Source organism: Zootoca vivipara, chromosome 2, assembly GCF_963506605.1.
Source record: "Zootoca vivipara chromosome 2, rZooViv1.1, whole genome shotgun sequence".
Lineage (NCBI taxonomy): Eukaryota > Metazoa > Chordata > Lepidosauria > Squamata > Lacertidae > Zootoca > Zootoca vivipara.
In genome coordinates, this window is record NC_083277.1 from 103,270,657 (window position 1) to 103,290,642 (window position 19,986).

At 45.5% G+C, this 19,986-nt stretch overlaps 1 protein-coding gene across 2 annotated transcripts in view; it reads left to right on the forward strand.

The window, feature by feature from the left end:
* Positions 1-19,371, forward strand: part of CACNG5 (calcium voltage-gated channel auxiliary subunit gamma 5) — a 52,665-nt gene extending 33,294 nt beyond the window's left edge. For both annotated transcript variants that reach the window (XM_035104016.2, XM_035104017.2), the window contains exons 2-6: positions 4,980-5,215; positions 7,034-7,120; positions 11,033-11,173; positions 13,563-13,708; positions 17,837-19,371. In XM_035104016.2, the coding sequence (XP_034959907.1) occupies positions 4,980-5,215; positions 7,034-7,120; positions 11,033-11,173; positions 13,563-13,708; positions 17,837-18,094 (868 nt within the window). In that variant the 3' untranslated portion in view covers positions 18,095-19,371. The remainder of the gene's footprint in view (positions 1-4,979; positions 5,216-7,033; positions 7,121-11,032; positions 11,174-13,562; positions 13,709-17,836) is intronic.
* Positions 19,372-19,986: the final 615 nt, after the last annotated feature.

Below are 19,986 nucleotides of genomic sequence, written 5' to 3' on the forward strand. Positions count from 1 at the left end.
GAAAGGAATGTGCTTAAGAATTTCATTGGGTTTATTTTTGAGTGAACACAGATGGGGCTTTGGGGGTGGGGTGCTCCAAAACTATCAATTATGAGCATACATTTGCAAGTGATTAATTTCAAAAAAAAGCCATCCAGTGTGCATTGACTGTCGCAATTAGCAGATTTGCCAACTGTGAACTTGAAACTTCCCTCTTGGCTTGATTCCAGCTTGCACATGCCAGAACTGAAGAACAGGTCTTTCTGCTGAAAAGTAGCATAGAAATACTTGAAGTAAATAAAATGCTAGAAATGAGAAAAAAGAAGCGTTGGGTCGTAAAAGGAACCGTAGTTTCAAAAGAGCTTACCACTGAGTGCTGAAACATTGGGAAATAATATAGAAAAATATGCTCGCTGCCATGATTTGTGTGAGTCGCTCAATGGTTGCTGAGATCTATTGAAACTAAGAACATAAGATCATAAGAAGAGCTGATTGGATCAGGCCAATGGTCCATCTAATCCTGCATCCTGTTCTCATTGTGACCAACCAGCGTATGGGATTGAACTCTAGTCCTTGAGAGATTAGAACTGTTCATTACCACCATAAATGATGAATTTCATAAACAAGGTGTTTGGCAGCATATGTTCCGACTCCTCATGCTCTGTACTTTCAAAATTAGTCATTTCCCTCCTCTTTTTAGGAACCAGCTCCAGGTTTTTTCAGCTGTCAGTCCCTCTTCTGTTTTGTTTTTGTGCTCAGCTGTTATTCAATGACGTCTTATGTAATGGTATCCCAGAGTAATATCTTCTTTGCCCTAGATCAGGCATCCCCAAACTTCGGCCCTCCAGATGTTGTGGACTACAGTTCCCATCATCCCTGACCACTGGTCCTGTTAGCTAGGGATTATGGGAGTTGTAGGGCCGCAGTTTGGGGGTGCCTGCCCTAGATGATGGGAAAGTGTCTAAAAGTTATGTCTAGAGTTGTTCCTGAATCATGGTCATCTTCCCAGTTTTGTAATGGTCTCACCCACAGTCTAATATGGTACCCTCTCAATGGTTTGGACTACAGCTCCTATCAGCCCAGCCAGCATGACTAAGGCTCAGGTTTGATGGAAGTTGTAGTACAAAATATCTGAGGGGCAAAAGTTTGGGAAAGGCTGATCCATTAGACCAAATGTTGTGGCTTTTGGATCAAGCTCACTGAAGAAGCACGGCAACTTGCAACAGTACAGCATGTAGATCCATGTTGGGGTTGACTGACTATTATGATAGATAGATATTACGTTTGTAACAGCCCTATTTGAGACCACTCTTGTTCCCTATCTTCCAGCGCTACGTATAACTGAGGTTGTGAAAAAGGAGTTAATGACATGCCTTGACCTACTTACTGCTTGAATTTTGACCTGAAGAAGAGCTTCTGGCATTTGGAAAGTTCTTTGTTTTTCTCTGCTAAAAAGCCTTCACTGTACCTTTGTAGCCTGGAACATATTACAAGGTGCATTCTCATTACAGGGGGCACCCAACAGGCTAAAAGGTGCCCGGTCCTCTTCTGAGGCTGAATATTGCAGAGGAAAGTCGGTCGTGCTGGACTGGCTCTTCTTTTAGGAAAGAAACATTTCTGCCATTACTGATCTTTCAGTTGAGCTCCTCCATCCCAATATGCTCCCAGGGATTCTACAGTTCCTAAGGGGTACAGTGGTGAATTGCCACCAACTGAAGGTGCTTTTCAGGTGTCCATGACTTGACCTCACCATGACTCATTCAGCTAGGTTGCTGTCGATGTGGGAGTGCAACAGGGGGATGTGCAAGGCCATGCCTTCCTCAGAGTGCCACCTGTTTGTTCCCTATTGTGGCTGGGTTGCTATCAGGCCAGCTGCATGCAATTGACTTGCAGGTGGGTTGTCAACATCTGGCCCAGGAACATCTTGCATCAGCCAGTGCTGAACGGAATAGGGGGCGCTGTAGACAGGTGCCCTGTTTTTCATATTGATAGCAAGTGCCCCTACTGAGCCCCCTTGCTGTTTCACACAGCTCTTTAGCAGACAAGCCCTCTGCATCTCCTTGTAGTCAGAGACACTTAGTCCCGATGAATGTACTGACTGTTGAAACCTTGAGACCTCTGTAGGAATTTCAAGCAGGTGATGTCTGATATGAGGTGAGCTCTCCATTACATCAGCATCAATTTTATTACTTTCAAAGCTTCCTGATCAGAGAAGGCTTCTGGTAGCTTGGGGTCTACATTGGACCGTATACCCTGCAGGGTGGGGGCTGCCGCCTTGTGTGTTTTAAGTACAGCACCATGCTTCGTAAATAACTTATGTGACATCGTGATGATTGCTCCTCTAAAGGGCTTGTGGGTGGCTGCTTCCTATTATTTAGGAGAGTTATGTGTTTGTTCCGGCAGAGAAAGGACAGAGGTGCAGCTCACAAACTGCACGTTACACATGCCGGAGTATCAAGACTTTGTGTGCTTTTCCCTGAACCAGTGCCAAGAAAGGCTAATTAACGGGAAGCCAAATGGCAGTGCTAGGAATATATATATATATATATATATATATATATATATATATATATATATATATAGAAAAGGGGGGAACACCACCACAATAATTTGTCATGTTTGTACCACTGCATTGCTGAGCCCCACATCTTCATAATATCCACATCAAGAATCCGCTGAGGGAGAGATTTGTCAGAGTCGAAGGCAGCGGGATTGAGAGTTGCTGTCTTGCTGTGCACATGTCACCAGTCCAGTGCTGATAGAAGGACTCTGAGCATCTTGCAGTGTGGCCTGGCAAACTGCTTCCTTCTCTCTCTCTCTCTCTCTCTCGTAATGGATAAGTCTTCGGTCTCACCTCAAAGCCACAAATTCACTAGGCACCCAAGCAGCACAATTCTGTGCAGTAACTCACACTTGCCATGCTCCCTAGTAAGTGCCTGTAGAATTGCAGCCTTAGGCAAGCCTCTCAGTTCCGCTCGTGGAAGCCCCATACAAGGACTTCCGCTCACACCATGAGGCTTCCCTCTCTCTGCCCCCTGAGTGCATTGTCTAAATTGGCTGGGGGGGGGGAGTGTGTGAGAAAAAACTCCACAACAAAATAGAAGGGGAAGAGTGGGTGGATGGTTCCAACAGGCAAGCAGACATACTTACGCTGATGGAGCAATCAGCTTATTACTGTGTCAAATTCCTCCTGATGTAAAGTCCCAACCCCCCCTTTATATTTATATCCTGCCTTTATTCTAGGGAGCTCAAGGCAGTGTATGAGGTCCCCCCCCCCACTTTTTTAAAAAAATCCTCACCCCAGCCCTGTAAATTAAATTGCAAAGACTCTGTAATCCAGTATTTGTTGTGGGTTGATATTCCTGAAACTACTGAGATTGTCTCAGGATATTTAGCCAAGATTTTTAAAGTCAAATTTAAAATCACTTAATTTTACTTAATGGTGGCTATTGAGTCTTTTGTACGTTTTATGTGTTTAATATGTCTGGATTACCATTATTTTTATGGATGGTTCCCCCCCTTTATGGTTTTATTGTCTAAATTATGCCAATAAAAGCTGAACAAATGAATGAATGGTGAAAACATAGGCTGAGAGATGACTGGGCTGAGAGTGTCGCTTAGTGGCTAGAGCAGGCATCCCCAAACTTCGGCCCTCCAGATGTTTTGGACTACAATTCCCATGTTCCCTGACCACCGGTCCTGTTAGCTAGGGATCATGGGAGTTGTAGGCCAAAACATCTGGAGGGCCGCAGTTTGGAGATGCCTGGGCTAGAGCGTTAGCTCTAGTCTGATCCTCTTTCCACCATGCCACACTAACCCCCTGGGATACTATTGTAATACTATGACTCTATATGGATCCAGGGGTCCAGGATGAATGATGGGGGTGGAGACTCTCCTTCAGGTATACTGGGCCAAAGCCATTTAGGGCTTTAAAGGTCAGCACCAACACTTTGGATTGTGCTCGGAAACGTACCGGGATCCAATATAGGTCTTTCAGGACCGGTGTTATATGGTCTCAGCAGCCACTCCCAGTCACCAGTCTCGTTGCCGCATTCAGGGTTAGTTGTAGTTTCCGGGTCACCTTCAAAGGTAGCCCCACATAGAGCACATCACAGTAATCCAAGTGGCAGATAACAAATGACTAAGAAACCACAATAGTGGAAAGCAAACACTGGGCAAAGGCAACTTCCTCTGAGAATCTACATCTTGGCTGCAGCCACTCAGATAAAAATTTGATCCAGAGAAACTGAAGTGATGTTCTAAGACTGTAAAATGAGGCAGAGCCGCTTTGGTTGTGCTCCACTTGGTATATCACAAGCCCCTGAGAGCACTTCACTGCTACAAAGGATGGGTGGTGGTGCTTTCTGTGAATCATTTTGTTGAAGCTTCCCTTTCTGGTACAAAGGCACCTGCTGTTCTCAATATGCTGATGCCCTTACACCTGAGTCAAAATCGACCATCTGCAAGCAGTATAAAAATGCACCCCTGAATTAGCAGTGCTGTTTTCCTAGAAAAAGAGGGGCTGGAACTCACCATGAATGCCTTCCTTGTTCTCTTATAACTGCAATGGTACCCACCTGAGAGGAGACGGAACTGAGTTTCAGCTGAAAAAGAAGCCTTGCCGAATAATAATTTCAGGACACCTCCTCTCTTTCATGTCTGAAGGACATGAACAGGCATAGGCAAACTCTGTCCTCCAGATGTTTTGGGACCACAACTCCCATCATGCCTAGCTAACAGGACCAGTGGTCAGGGATGATGGGAATTGTAGTCCCAAATATCTGGGGGGGCGAGTTTGCCTATGCCTGGACATGAAGGAATATGACGGTGGTGTGCCACATTCATTTTCAACTTATATGGGGCTTTTGGGCTGTTTCCCCACCAGTAACTCCGATATCAAACCATGCACAGAAGGAGGAGGGCGATTTCAGTTTCGTTCAGTGCAGATAACATCCCCAATTCACTGCTAACAGTTCTTCTATTCTTCTCTGCCCATGCAGGAGTTCTCTTTTGTCCCGTCGGACCCTGATGCTTTTGGGAATGAGCACCTGTGGCAGAAAGGCCCTGACTCTGCTTAGCAGCGTGTTTGCCGTGTGCGGATTGGGACTCCTGGGGATTGCTGTGAGCACGGACTACTGGCTATATCTGGAGGAAGGGATTATCCTGCCCCAAAACCAGAGTGCGGAAATCAAGATGTCTCTGCACTCTGGCCTCTGGAGGGTTTGCTTTTTGGCAGGTACTGTGCTTTATTGAAAAATGAATCTGGTTTTGCTCGCTGTCCCTCTGACTAGTCATGTCTAGCGACTAATGTTTCTGAGTCCTGTTAGTTGTGCATTTTGATAAAATTTATAATTAAGGTCTGTGAAATATTCCAGTTATATCCTGCATGGATATGTGCACCTTGGTGTGGGGTGGGGAGAATGGACTGGTGGCCCATTTTGAAGTTGTTGGAATATTCCAGTGAGTCACTGGATTGGTTCGCAAGTGCAATTCACTATGTGGATTTGCGTAGGCTCATATATATATATATGTACTGGATGTCTTAATGCAACCTCAGTCCGTACTCAATAATAATAATAATAATAATAATAATAATAATAATAATAATAATAAATTTATTATTTATACCGCGCCCATCTGGCTGGGTTTCCCCAGCCACTCTGGGCGGCTCCCAACCGAATATTAAAAAGACAATACAGCATTGAAAATTAAAAACTTCCCTTAACAGGACTGCCTTCAGATGTCTTTTAAAAGTAAGATAGTTGTTTATTTCCTTGACATCTGATAGGAGGGCGTTCCACAGAGCAGGCACCACTACTGAGAAGGCCCTCTGCCTGGTTCCCTGTAACCTCACTTCCCAGAGTGAGGGAACAGCCAGAAAGAAGGCCCTCGAAGGTGGACCTTAGTGTCTGGGCTGAACGGTGGGAGTGGAGACGCTCCTTCCGGTCTACTGGACTGAGGCTGTTTAGGGCTTTAAAGTTAAGCACCAACACTTTGAATTGTGCTTGGAAACGTACTGGGAGCCAATGCAGGTCTCTCAGGACCGGTGTTATGTGATCCCAGTGGCCACATTATCCACTGTCAATGGCTAATGGAGTTCTCCTGCAAGGACATATGTCTGTGTAGTGAAACTTTCCCTCCCTCTCCTCTGCCTGTATGCCCCAATATCTGTTTTTGGAGTTCTCCTAATGCTCTGGAGCAGTTTGGGGGCAAGGATGTGCAGGGAAGGGGATGCAAATGAAAGTCCTTTAGCAAACAGGACAACCCTCAGGCTGCAATCCTAACCACACTTGCCTGAGAGTAAGCCCCATTGAATCCAATAGGATTTACTTCTGAGTAGATCTCATTAGGATTGCACTGTAAAGCCACCAACAATCAAACTGTGGCAGGCTTCGGAAGAGAAATGAGGTGCACACATTGACCTCTGAGCACAATCCATTCACTATACTCTGTCATGATGATGAAACCTGTTTTATTGCTATTTCAGTGGTGTTTACATATTTCTAAGCAATATTTAAAATCAGCCTCCTTGGTTTTTGTTCTTTTACTTCTGATATTTTAAAGGGCCCTTAGCCAAACTAAACAATAAACCAACTGCACAATTAGCAATTGTATGAATGGTTTAAAACAGGGGTCAGCAAACTTTTTCAGCAGGGGGCCGGTCAACTGTCCCTCAGACCTTGGGGGGGGGGCGGACTATATTTTTTGGGGGGGAATGAACAAATTCCTATGCCCCACAAATAACCCAGATAGGCATTTTAAATAAAAGGACACATTCTACTCATGTAAAAACACCAGGCAGGCCCCACAAATAACCCAGAGATGTATTTTAAATAAAAGGACACATTCTACTCATGTAAAAACATGCTGATTCCCAGACCGTCCGTAGGCTGGATTGAGAAGGCGATTGGGCTACATCCGGCCCTCAGGCCTTAGTTTGGGGACCCCTGGTTTAAAAGAAGCAAATAACAAACACATGGGATCCTGGTAGGAAGTATGGGGCTTTATGCCTTTGCTCCCCAAGCAAGTGTAAAATGGGCTTTTCCCATTCCAGGTGAAGAACGTGGGAGGTGCTTCACGATAGAATACGTCATGCCAATGAATGTCCAGCTGACATCTGAATCAACAGTCAGTGTTTTAAGTAGGTGGTTATCTTTTTTTATTGTGGGAGCAGTGTTTATGTGTGTTCATTCTAACACCGGCTTTTCAGAGACTAGAAGTCATGTGTTTTATCTTCAGCAAAGGACTGCATCAAAACATTGTGTATGGGAGAAGCCGTTGTTGTTTGTGTTGCTTCCTGGGTTTCTTTGTTCATGAGCACATGTGGAAGGGAGACACGAAGCCATTCCAATAGTCCTGCTAGGCTAGGCAGCTGTTTACATCAGCATCACAGTGTGATGTAGTTGCAAATCAATCCTTTGCACTTCAAGCAGCAAAGAGGATAACAGAATGGTGCTCCTTTAAATTAGAGGGGGCAATAGCAATTCTGACACACTCCCCCATTCTTCAGAAATGCTGCCACTGCCCACCAATCATGGCTTTTTTGTACCAATCACATGCCCCACATTAGCCATGCATGGTAGGAACCGATCAGCACATGGTAATGGCAGAATGATGCTAACCTACGGTAGTCAGCAAACATACAATAGACAAGTTAAGTGCTGTAAACTGTGATCTCTGCGCTGCAGGCCACCATGGCAAAGCAAGAAGGAATCTAGTGGTAATGGACACTGATAACTGTTCCCTGCAGATAGGTGTTTGAATCCCCTTGTAGCACAGAGATAATATGGAACAACCCCCTTTTGCCATGGAAGGAAGGCCCGACCTTTCTATCACAACATCCAGCTAACTCCAAAACTCAATTGGAAATAAGGTCGGCGGTTCGAATCCCTGTGACGTGGTGAGCTCCCGTTGCTTGGTCCCAGCTCTTGCCAACCTAGCAGTTCGAAAGCACGTCAAAATACAAGTAGATAAATAGGAACCACTACAGCGGGAAGGTAAACGGCATTTCCATGTGCTGCTCTGGTTTGCCAGAAGTGGCTTTGTCATGCTGGCCACATGACCTGGAAGCTGTACGCCGGCTCCCTTGGCCAATAATGTGAGATGAGCGCGCAACCCCAGAGTCGGTCACGACTAGACCTAATGGTCAGGGGTCCCTTTACCTTTTACCTTTTATCCATAGAGATAGGAATGGATGAGAACATCACTTTTAAGCAAACGGATTTTTTTTTGCATCTTTCCAATTATGATATGGATCAGAATGTAATTAGCCTACAGATTTGCCTCCATAAACATACCAAATTTCATCCTTTAAATGTGTGTTTAAACATAGAAATGTGTTGCACATTAAGATAAAGCACAATATTTTTGTACTTTAGGATCACAGATGTGTCTAAGTACATATTGAAATAGGAATTTTCATATGGCTTTTAAACACGAGTAAACAGCATAGATTTATGTGAAAATGAGACTGAATGGGTGGGATGGGCTTATGAATAAACACATGCGGAACTGGCACAGGGCAGAAATAGATTTCTGTGCATGGAGAACTTGCAGGCACCCCAGGAGAAGGTTCAGTAAGTAGTACATAACTCAGGAATATGTGAAGCGCTGCAGGCTAACACAGGAGGTGGGTAGGATTATGCTCCCATAGGGTCCCACAGACACTGCAAACAATAGAGTTGGATTAGAGTTACTGGGAGGGAAGCAAACATTTTGCAAAGTTGAGGACTGTATGTAGCGGCACTCACCTTGGATCCACAGAAGCTGTTCAGTCTTAAATTCCTAAGGCAATTTTTTTCTGTGTTCCAAACTCTTCATTGTGCTTGGAAGCTAATCTCCCCTCTGCTGAGTTACAGATTTGGTGTAAGACATTTAATTATTGGCTTCAGCTGAATTTAAACCCCACCAGTCTACTACCTTTAGTATCACAAGATTGTCATAAGAGCACTTGGACAGCGCCTCAACTTCCATCAGCCCCGGCCAGCATGGCCAATGGTCAGAGATGATGGGAGGTGTAGTTCACCAATGTCTGGTGAGCCAAAGGATCCAGCCACTCTGGGCGGCTCCCAACAGAATATTAAAAGCATAATAAAACATCAAACATAAACTTCCCTAAACAGGGCTGCCTTCAGATGTTTTCTAAAAGTCAGGTAGTTGTTTATTTCTTTGAAATCTGATGGGAGGGTGTATCACAGGGCAGGCACCACTACTGAGAAGGCCCTCTGCCTGGTTCCCTGTGACCTCACTTCTTGCAATGAGGGGACCGCCAGAAGATCCTGGGAGCTGGACCTCACAACAACTCTCTGTGGTAGGTTAGGCTGAGAGGCAGTGACTGGCCCAAGGCCACCCTTCATGGCCAAATGGGGATTTGAACTTTAGTCTCCCGTCTGACTCCTTATCCACTATACCACACAAGTTTCTAAGGTCAGACTGTTTGTAACATGGGCATTCCATGTTTGGAAATATCCCATGGGGGGCGTGATTTGGAAGCAAAGAGTCAAACCATTTGCTCCCATACCATGGTAATGATCCAAGTCCACCCCCTGCAAAAAAAGAAATCCTATTAGCTAAGATAGGCATAGGCAACCTTGGCTCTCCAGATGTTTTGGAACTACAACTCCCATGATCCCTAGCTAACAGGGTCAGTGGTTAGGGATCATGGAAGTTGTAGTTCCAAAACATCTGGAGAGCCAAGTTTGCCTATGTCTGATCTAAGAGGAGAAAATATCCTGCACTGTAAGTTCTCCGGGACTTTGTTGGACGAGGTGGAAGAATAGAGCACCGCAAATCTCAAAATCAAAAAGGATATTTTGTTTACTGGCAGGGGGGATAACATCAGCATTGTAAATGTTTCAGTGTTGACAGATGTGAAATGATATTTTAAAATGATCTTAGATTTTTTCTGTTCCACAAAGTAAACAAGCAACAGCAGCCATCCCCTCAATGCTTCGTCTGAGATCTTTGCTTTGGCCAAAATATTTGAAATTATTTTTGTAGGAGGAATTGACATAGGCCATCCACCCTACGTCTTCCTTTTAAGCATCTTCTGTTGCTATAGCAATCCATATCTCTATTTCTGGAACAGATGGTTTTGTATTTTGTGCTCACTTGTGACAAGAGACAAGTAAATAATTTGCAGCAATTAATATTACATTCTACCACCATCTATTTTACAGCTCTTTGTAGAGAGATGATGTAAAAATCAAAGGGTGGTATCCAATTAAGTTTTACTCAAAGCAGAGCCAGTGAAATGAATAGTCCTAAGTTAGTCATGTCTTTAAATTTTAGTGTGCCTACTCTGAGTAGCATCCACTACACCCCAGACTGCAACTGCTGTCAATATGCATTCATTTATTTTTGACAATTAGGCATAGCCACAGGGGGTGGTATTTTGCTACAAGTGAGTGAACATTCATCCTGCAATGTCATAAAAATACAGTATAACAGTGCAATCCTATGTAAGTCTACCCAGAAGTACATTCAAAGTGGCTTTCTCCCAGGTAAGTGGCTATAGAACTTGATGGGACTTGCTTCTGAGGGGACACGCCTGGCATTGTGTTGTTAGTTATTCAGTGGGACACTAGGATATCAAACAATAAGATGCTTTCAGACAAACAACAGCTAAGAAAAGAAAGGGTGTAAACTCCACAGAAAGTAGGGTTTTTCCCATTGACAGGTATGTGGGGCCAATATCTCACAGAGTTTCAGTACTGTGTGGTATAAAAGTCAATCCTTCTTCCCAGGGGATTCTGGGAATTGTAGCATTGTGAGGGGGAATAGTTGTCTCGTAACAACTCTCAGCACCCTTAAACTACAATTCCCAGGATTCTTGGGGGGGGAGCCATGGCTGTTAAAGTGGTACAATAGTGCTTTAAATATGTGGTGCTGCAGACATGACACTTATTTCTATCCATATGTGAGGAGCATGCAGATTTAGAATAAAAACAAAAAAAAAGCAAATTATGAGTCACAAGTGCAGAAAATATTTTTATAGGGAAGCATTGCCCATATCAACCTTTCTCATGGTATTTCTGCCCATTATATTTTACAGAGATGATTCGTTCTGCCACCCCATTTCCCTTGGTCAGCCTATTCTTCATGTTTATCGGGTTCATTCTCAGCAACATAGGGCATATTCGACCTCACAGAACCATCCTGGCCTTCGTATCTGGGATCTTCTTCATTCTGTCCGGTGAGTTTTAAGAATCTGACATTCTTGATCCACATTTGCCAGCTCCTTAGTCTGCATCTGAAATCCAGTCTTTTGTGTTCACATCTAAGAAGGACAATAGAATTGGGGGGGGGGACCAATTAAGAAAGTCAGTGTGTGACAGATTTTGATGTTGTATTCTGTCAGCCTGCTCAGCCCCAGCATAATATCATGCCACAGAGTTCTGCATTTGCCTCAGTAGGGTTCATTCCAAGTATCGAACAATCAAACAGATGATTATTTGTATACCACCCTATATCTGCAGGTCTCAGGGCGGTTACAACACAAAAGCACAAAATGCATAATAAAAGTAAAAACAGGACAATGTCAAGGCTAGAGTGTCAGACAAGGCCTGAGGAAATCCAGGTTCAAATCCCCACACAACCAAGGAGGTTACTGGGTGGCGTTGAGTCAGTCGCTATTTCTCAGCCAAACCTGTCTCACAGTGTTGTTACAAGGATTAAATGAGAGTGAGGAGAACCATGGATGCTGCCTTGAGCTCCCTGGATGAAAGGGAGGACACAAAACGCAGTAAATAAATCAGCTCCCTTCACCCCAACTAAGTAAATCGGCTAAAATTGATGAGATGCAGCACTTTGGCTAAGTAGATGACTGTCACAAAAAATGTAAAAGGGTGGGTGTGAATGCATTAGCGTTAAACTTGTGACGCTCCCTGAGGAAAAGCTCTTTATTGAAGCGTGCCTCTGTGTGAGCTCTTTTCCCAAAGGTTTGCAGCCATTCCATGGAGATCCACTTTCTCCCATGGCCCTGCGGCAGCCGTGCCAGATATTCCAGACAGTAGCACGACTGCTGGAATGGACACACTGCAGAAGATGCTTCTGAAAGGCGATGATGCAGTACACTCTGTCTCATAGCCCCATTTCCCAGCATTGTTGATAGGCCCCTTTGTTTATTTACTTCCTTTCTTGTGTTTGGAGCCCCCTCCACCTTGAAGGTTCATGGCAGCTTATAAAGACAAAATGGGCAATCAAGGCTGCATTGAACACAGTGGGGCTTACTTCAGAGTAAACATATAGAAACGTGCCCTGGGAATCAATGTAATTTCACCATCCTTTCCGAACTTAAGCCCAAACCTGCAAACCCGGCTCAATCAGGCTGGTTTTACCATGTTTCCGAAAAGTGCTCAGGCTTAGATTTCAAAGGACAGTTGGAATCTAGTGTTTGCTAACTGAACCTGATAAAATGAGGTGTGTGCATGTACAAACACACACACGCAAAATCTTCTGTGGTGTTTGAACATTCTGCTGCAGCTCCAGACACGTCTTTTTGAAATCTGGCACAATTCTTTCATCTCATGGTGGCTGGAGTTATCAGGGGAGAACTAGAACTTAGAAATAACCAGCCATTATGTTTCCATTTGAGAGGAGAAGCTGATGGTTTATTCATAGCATTAAGCGAGTGTTAAGCCAGCAGCTGTGAAGGGAGATCTTAAAAGCTTTCTCTCGTATCAAGAGCTTGTAGTTCAGAAGAACCATGTCTGAGAACAGAAATATGTTGTTTAATTCAGCATAGGGCACTCATTTCTCAGTGAGTGACTGCGGACGCAACCTCAGGGGTAATGGCCAAGATTGTTACCTCAGGTTGCACGTTTCATCTTAGACCAGGAATGGAGTGTAGGGAAGCTGAGAGGGGATATGTTTCTTAGATATTAATCTTCCTTCCTCACTTTTGTGAGTACAGCAGAGTGCATCCCTTTGCATCTTAAAAAAGGCTAGTTTTAGCCTTTTAATTTAAGTAATCCAGGGTGCTTTAAGGCATACATACTGGATTCTCCTGGCATCTCACCCTTAAAACAATAACCACACAGACAATCTTGTAAAAGGTAAAAATAACATTTACTCACTCAGAATACTTGTTGAAGAGTAACAGATACAGCAGCTTTGTTCAGGCAGGCTTACAATGGTGATCTGGTTACAAATACATGCTTTAGTCTAGTTTAAAATGGATGGCTCAGACAGGGCCGGCTCTAGGTAGACCCCTGCAAGGGCGGGGGCGCCGGAGCGATCTCTGCCAGGGCGGCAGACCTGCTCGAGACTGCCCTGGGCTCAGACTTAGCATATGTTCTCACGTTGCTGGAATGATGATGAGAGAGCAAAGAGGAAGTGCCCTGTCCAGGTGAGATTATATCTATGGCTACGGCCTCCCCCTAACAGGCACAGTGGGAATCATGTGCCTATCTAGCAAACATGCATTGTTGTGGCCCTCCTACTGTTATTGGACTCCCCTAGGCAACATTGCCAATGGTCGCCTTCCCCAACCCCCATCCTTGAGGAAACTGAATGGGTGCTTTGGAGTCTTATCCTGTGCGTGTGTATATTTTTTTCTAATCATAAACTTTTCTCCACCCCAGGTTTATCTCTGGTTGTGGGGCTCGTTCTGTACATTTCCAGCATCAACGATGAGATGCTCAACAGAACCAAGGACTCAGAGACTTACTTCACGTATAGATATGGATGGTCGTTTGCTTTTTCCGCCATCTCTTTTCTCCTGACAGAGGTAAAAGGTTGGCTGTGAGATCATTAGAAAGCCCTGTGCTGAAGTGTTCCTAAAGATTCTCTGTGTATTTTGATAGAGATTATTCTCAGAATTTTTTCTTGATGTGTCAATAGTTGATGCTCATCATCAGTTTTGGGGTGTAGTCAGAAGCAGGCACCCCCAGCATGGTCTGGACCAGCGCTCCTCTCCTGGTGTCAGAGGAACCAATGCTGTCAGAGAGAGAAGCACTGGGCCAAGCCGTGCTGGCATAGGAGCACCTCCAAGTGCCACGTCAGCTGGCCAGGCAGCAGGCGGTTCATGCATCCTTCTTGTACTGCCGTCCCCGGATCCCAGCCTTACGTGAGGCTAGGATCAAGGGGTGCATGGCTTGGAACCAGGGAAGGTTGTGTAAAGAAGGCGCAAGAGCCATACTGCTCAGGACTGCTGTCACTCCAGCATGGAGACAGGTTCCGCCGCTGATCTGACTTGCAGTAGAATTTAGTAAATGATGTATGACCCTCATTCAACAGCCCCTCCGAAGGTGAAGTGGGGCCATGTTGCTGGTTCTACCCCCCAGACATCCATGTGCAGTAGGCCTTGGCTATATATCAGCCAGGACTATTATGAGGGGCCGACTGCTATGATGGCTTCACTCAGCGGTATATCACTGATGAAACCGCCTCTCACTGAGGGACAAACCAGCTGCAGCGGGGCACTGGAGGCAGAGGACTCGGGAGCAGTGGCAGTTTCATCAGCGACATACCGCTGAGAGAAACCGTCATCACGGCCTGCCCCTCATAGCAGCAGAGGAAGAAGCAAGCTGCATCAGGGAGGCACAATCAGGCCCGGCTCTAGGGGTAGTCTCAGTGGCGCAGGGTGCCGGGCCGGCAGGAGGGCGTTGCCACGGCGCCCTGGGGCACAATAGAGCAAGTTCCTCCCTCTGCTTGGCTGAGGAGTGTGCCTCAGTCAAAAGGTTTTAGGGAGCTGTCAGGGGCTCCATGAAAGTGCTACCGAGTTGAGAGAGTCTGGCTCCTGCTTGCACCCGAGCTGCTCAGCTGGGGAGGTGCGGGTTTGTCACACTGTTCCCGGGGGGGGGGGAAGGTGGCTGCATACCCCCTCAAGGGAGAGAGAAGTTTAAAGGAGCCCCCACCTCCTGCTGGTGACAGGGTGTGGGCTCCATTAGACTCCTGCCCTGCCAAGGCACCAGTGGCTCTCTGATGCTGCCAGGCCCAGCTCCGCCTTGCGGACTTCGCCCAGGTGGAAAGAGGCCCCCAAAAGCGAAGGCAGTCAAATGCATTGAGCCTAACAGGATCTTTGCACTGGGGTGAGTGGGGGGGGCAGTGAGGTACCTCGCCCACCCCTCCATGCCAGCGAAGGCGGACCTCAAAGGAGTCATGAGGGTGGAGGGGGGCTGCCAGCTGAGCCATGGTGGTCTGAGCCGGTGGCGAGGGGAGGGAGAAAGAGGCTCAAACCACCTGCGATGAGACCTGAGGCGCCCTGTTCCCAAAGGAGGGGCATGCCTCTCATTGGTGGGCAGTGGCAGCACTCTCCCCACCCTTCCTCTCAGCTGGCCCAGAGGTGGGCGTACCTTCACCAGCCTCGAACAGAAGGAAGCACCACTGCAGCCCCAGCCCTGAAGGCTCAGTGCGGCTTGGCAAGTGAGGGAGCTTGTGGTGGTACCTTGTGCCCTTTCAAAATCTGCCCAGGGTGATGCCCCCTTGCGCTGCCCACACTGCCTGGGGTGGGCACATAGGACACAGGGAACCCCCTGCATGCCACAGTCCGGGCATGGATAGGGGTGAGGAAGCTGCTACCACCAACTCACCTCCCACACTCCACTCCTGGGTCAAACCTGGTGCAGCTCCTTTGCATGCCGGAACCAGGCTGTGGTGAAGGAGCCGTCGTGGGGGTGCCTGGTCATGCCGCTGCACTTATGTCCTGCTTGTGGGTTTTCCAGAGACATCTGGTTGACCTCTGTGAGAACAGAATGCTATATTAGATGGGCTTTTCTTACGGAGCCAGCACCAGTCATTGACAGAACCAATAAATTCTGGTTTCCTACCATCCTCTCCCCCTGTTGAGTTTTACAAAAGCAACACGGAGAAGGAAGCTGGCAGCCAGCGCCACCTCCTAGACCGGTTGTAAGGAAGTTCACAGGTGAGGGAATGCCAAGCTCAATGGGGTAGTGCCCTAATGGACCAGCCTCCCATGTGTTTGCACATGTAGGAAATAACAGATCAGTTGTTCCCTCTGCTTAAAAGTGATTTTCCCTTCGTGCCTACACTGTCACTTGCTTGGATTCTAACCCACCCCAAAAAACCAAGAATGCCTTACCTGTAAACTTGAGTGGGCTGTGGAACTGCAAGCATCCCTTTGACCTTGCTGTACCTTCATGCATTTAGAAATCGGAAGTACCTATCTGTTAGGGGACACATGAAAGAATGCGTTTGTCAGGTTGCAATACGAACAGGCTTGGTTTTTCATAGATTGCTTTTCTTCCAGTTATAAATTCATTGCTTCTTTAAATTACATTTAAATCACAAAGTAGTTGGTGGCAAAATGCTGGAATAGGTTGTCCCTTTCACTGGGAAGGGACATTCAATGTACAGAAGGGTTCATTTGCTCATGCAGGCAGGCATCAGCATCCCCATAATCAATTAACCATGTCTCTTTAGAGCATCCCATTTTGTTCCCCTTTTAGCCCAAACTCCATACATTCCTCTACTGCCTGGTGCAAATGACAGCTGGAGGATGTGGTCTCCCAGCACATTTCTGGGCTGTAGGCTTACCACCTTCAAGTCACAAGCAGAAACACAGAGAAATCGTGTGAGCTAGGCCTCCTTATTTATGCTAAGAATCATTAGCATTATGCAAAGAACACAGCAGCAGAAATCCTGTTCCTGTGAAGTCCTGTGTTGCATATAATTCTGCACAATGGCTTAAGTAACATCAGGATAACAGCAAGCAAAACATGTGCTTTCCTTTCACCAACTCCAAGACTCTTGGTTCCATTGGCACTGTTGTCCCAGTGGTTTCTGCCAACTCCTCTTTGAAGCAGTTTTGCTTCATAAGAGTGGCTTGAGTGCTCTGGTAGTGGGGGGACAGAGTGGAGGAAAGAGCCACTTCAGACTATGTTCCCCGCAGAGCATGCTGTGATGTCCTTTCACTGTTGTCAAATGTGTACTGGCCACAACATATAGTCAAAGGGGAGGATTGCACATTCCCAGATAGAAGATGAAGACCATTTGACTTACCAGCCCAAGAAAATCCGCCTGCACTACAGACTGAAATAATATGTTGGGACAAGATGTTCAGTTATAACAACTCCAGCTGAGAGTGATATTTCTGAAGTATTAATGCATGCAAAAATTCTGCATGTCAAATCCCCCAGCAGCCTCACAACCAAAACACACTCCTACCCTCAGAGGCACATCATATGATAATAAGGAAGCTACCTTATATCACTGGTGCCTTGAGTCCCATCAGGGAAAAAGGAGGGGAGCCATAGATTTGTGGAGCTGGGATCATTCTAGTCCAGGCATAGGCAAACTCAGCCCTCCAGATGTTTTGGGACTACAACTCCCTTCATCCCTAGGACCAGTGGTCAGGGATGATGAGAGTTGTAGTCCCAAAACATCTGGAGGGCCGAGTTTGCCTATGCCTGGACTACCGTAGTCCAACCCCCTGCAATGCAAGAATATGCAGGTGTCCCATATGGGGAATGAACTTGCGACCTTGGTGTTATCAGCACCATACTCTAACCAACTGAGCTATCATAATAAATAATAATAATAATAATAATAATAATAATAATAATAATAATAATATTGAGTCAGACTATTGGACCATCTAGCCAAGTCTTGTCTATGCTCTCCAGGGTTCCTAACAGGGGTCATTCCCAGCCTTACCGGGAATAGCCAGAGATTGAATATAGACCCTTCTACCTGCAAAGCAGTTTCTGTACCATGGAGCTACAGACCTCTCTCAAAGGCAGTGGCATCAGCATCCCACAAGGTCCAGAGGGGGGATATTTCATGGTTGGTTTGCCTGCCTGGCTCATCAGCATGTCACATCCTATCAGAACATTAGAACGGCAACCCCAGTCCTTCCAACTTGAACAAATGCTTTTGTTTTTGCTCTCCTTTCCAGAGTGCAGGTGTCATGTCTGTCTACCTGTTCATGAAGAGATATACCGCAGAGGAGATGTACAGGCCTCATCCCGGCTTCTACCGCCCACGGCTTAGCAACTGCTCTGACTACTCTGGCCAGTTCCTCCACCCGGATGCCTGGGTTCGTGGACGCAGCCCTTCCGACATCTCCAGCGATGCATCTCTCCAGATGAACAGTAGTTACCCTGCTCTACTGAAATGTCCAGATTATGACCAGATGTCGTCCTCTCCATGTTGAATCGAAAGTAACTCCTTCGCCTTTTAGGAATGAAAACCTGGTGGAGGCTGTTATGTCCTCAAAATGTACTTTTTTAAAAATAATAATAAAAAGCCCACTCTTACAGGACAATCCCTCTCTATTTATACAATTAGTGAATAATATCAATTCTTACCTAGAGATAAAACGGGTTCCCACAGCGATGCACATATGCATATCCAGAAAACTACAGTGGAGGTTTTGATCCTGCAGCTGGTCCATATGCCCAGATCTCTTGGAGTCGTGAGAGAGTGTGGAAAAGATACAGGATTGTACCCAGCGGAAGCTTGAGACCAGAAAGATACTTGTAGGGTTTTCGTAAAGGCAACCTGTGATAAGCAACAAAAGGTTTGCGGATTAGAATATGTTCATTGTAAAACATTACCAGAATAAGATGTAAATGTACATTCCTAGTGAATGATCGTTAGAAAACTGCAGAATGTGCCATTGTCTTCAAGCTGGAAGGTAGAATTTTAGAATTAACTAAAAGTACTTCCTCTTGGCAGTATTTCATTATGAAATGAGGTTGGGGGTTTTCATTAGGAACCAGACAATTAGCCCTCACCAGTGATCCCTTTCCATTCTGGTGAGGCTAGTCCTCAATCCAATTTGATAACTTCATGACAAACCCTCTGACATTGCAGGTCAACACATTGAAATAAGGTGCCTGGTGTGTGCACCTGTAAACACAATCTATTCTTCTGATATCAGACTGAAAATATAGGCTCTGAAGTAATAATGGATCCAAATATAATTTGGCTCATAATACGTGGTCTTAGAACTGAGTGAATAGCGGATATGATAATTTATGCCCTGCAAAAACCAAGCCCAAAGGCTTCATTCCATCAATCGGCTTTAGTTTATTTTGCTATTTTCCTTTCTTTGGGAAACCCATTGCAATGGAAGTGCTTGTATTATCACTGGCACCTCAGGGGATTGATTGGGTCATGTTGGCATTCAGCTTTCCCTGTAAATAAAGTATACAGAAAAGAAAAGTTCATATCTGTATGTTGTACCATGTGTATATTATGGCTAGATTGTTCAGAGAACTGCAATCAAATGTACAGAATACAGTAAGCTGATTGGCTGCTCTGAAAAACGTAAGTGTACAAAATTCTATGTACATGCCAGTTTTTGTTTCCACTCTGAAGTTATCTTGAGTTGTAATCAAAAAGAAGTAAACAAAATCCAGACTTTCAGTCTGTTTGCAACATATTTGTAAAAATTAATTATGGTAAAAAAATAAAACAATGACAAAGATTCCGAAAACACTCAGGCCGTTGCAGCTGGGATGACTGTTCTCATTGAATAACACAGGACCGTGAACAAATACGGTCATGGTCTTACAATATCTAAACTCATGCGCAAAATGGAGCCCCCCACGGACTGGGCACCACAGTTCAAGGAGGATATTGACAAGCTGGAACGTGTTCAGAGGAGGGCAACCAAAATGGTCAAAGGCCTGGAAACGATGCCTTATGAGGAACGGCTTAGGGAGCTGGGTATGTTTAGCCTGGAGAAGAGAAGGTTAAGGGGTGATATGATAGCCATGTTCAAATATATAAAAGGATGTCATATAGAGGAGGGAGAAAGGTTGTTTTCTGCTGCTCCAGAGAAGCGGACACGGAGCAATGGATTCAAACTACAAGAAAGAAGATTCCACCTAAACATTAGGAAGAACTTCCTGACAGTAAGAGCTGTTTGACAGTGGAATTTGCTACCAAGGAGTGTGGTGGAGTCTCCTTCTTTGGAGGTCTTTAAGCAGAGACTTGCCAGGCATATGTCAAGAATGCTTTGATGGTGTTTCCTGCTTGGCAGGGGGTTGGACTGGATGGCCCTTGTGGTCTCTTCCAACTCTATGATTCTATGAAATA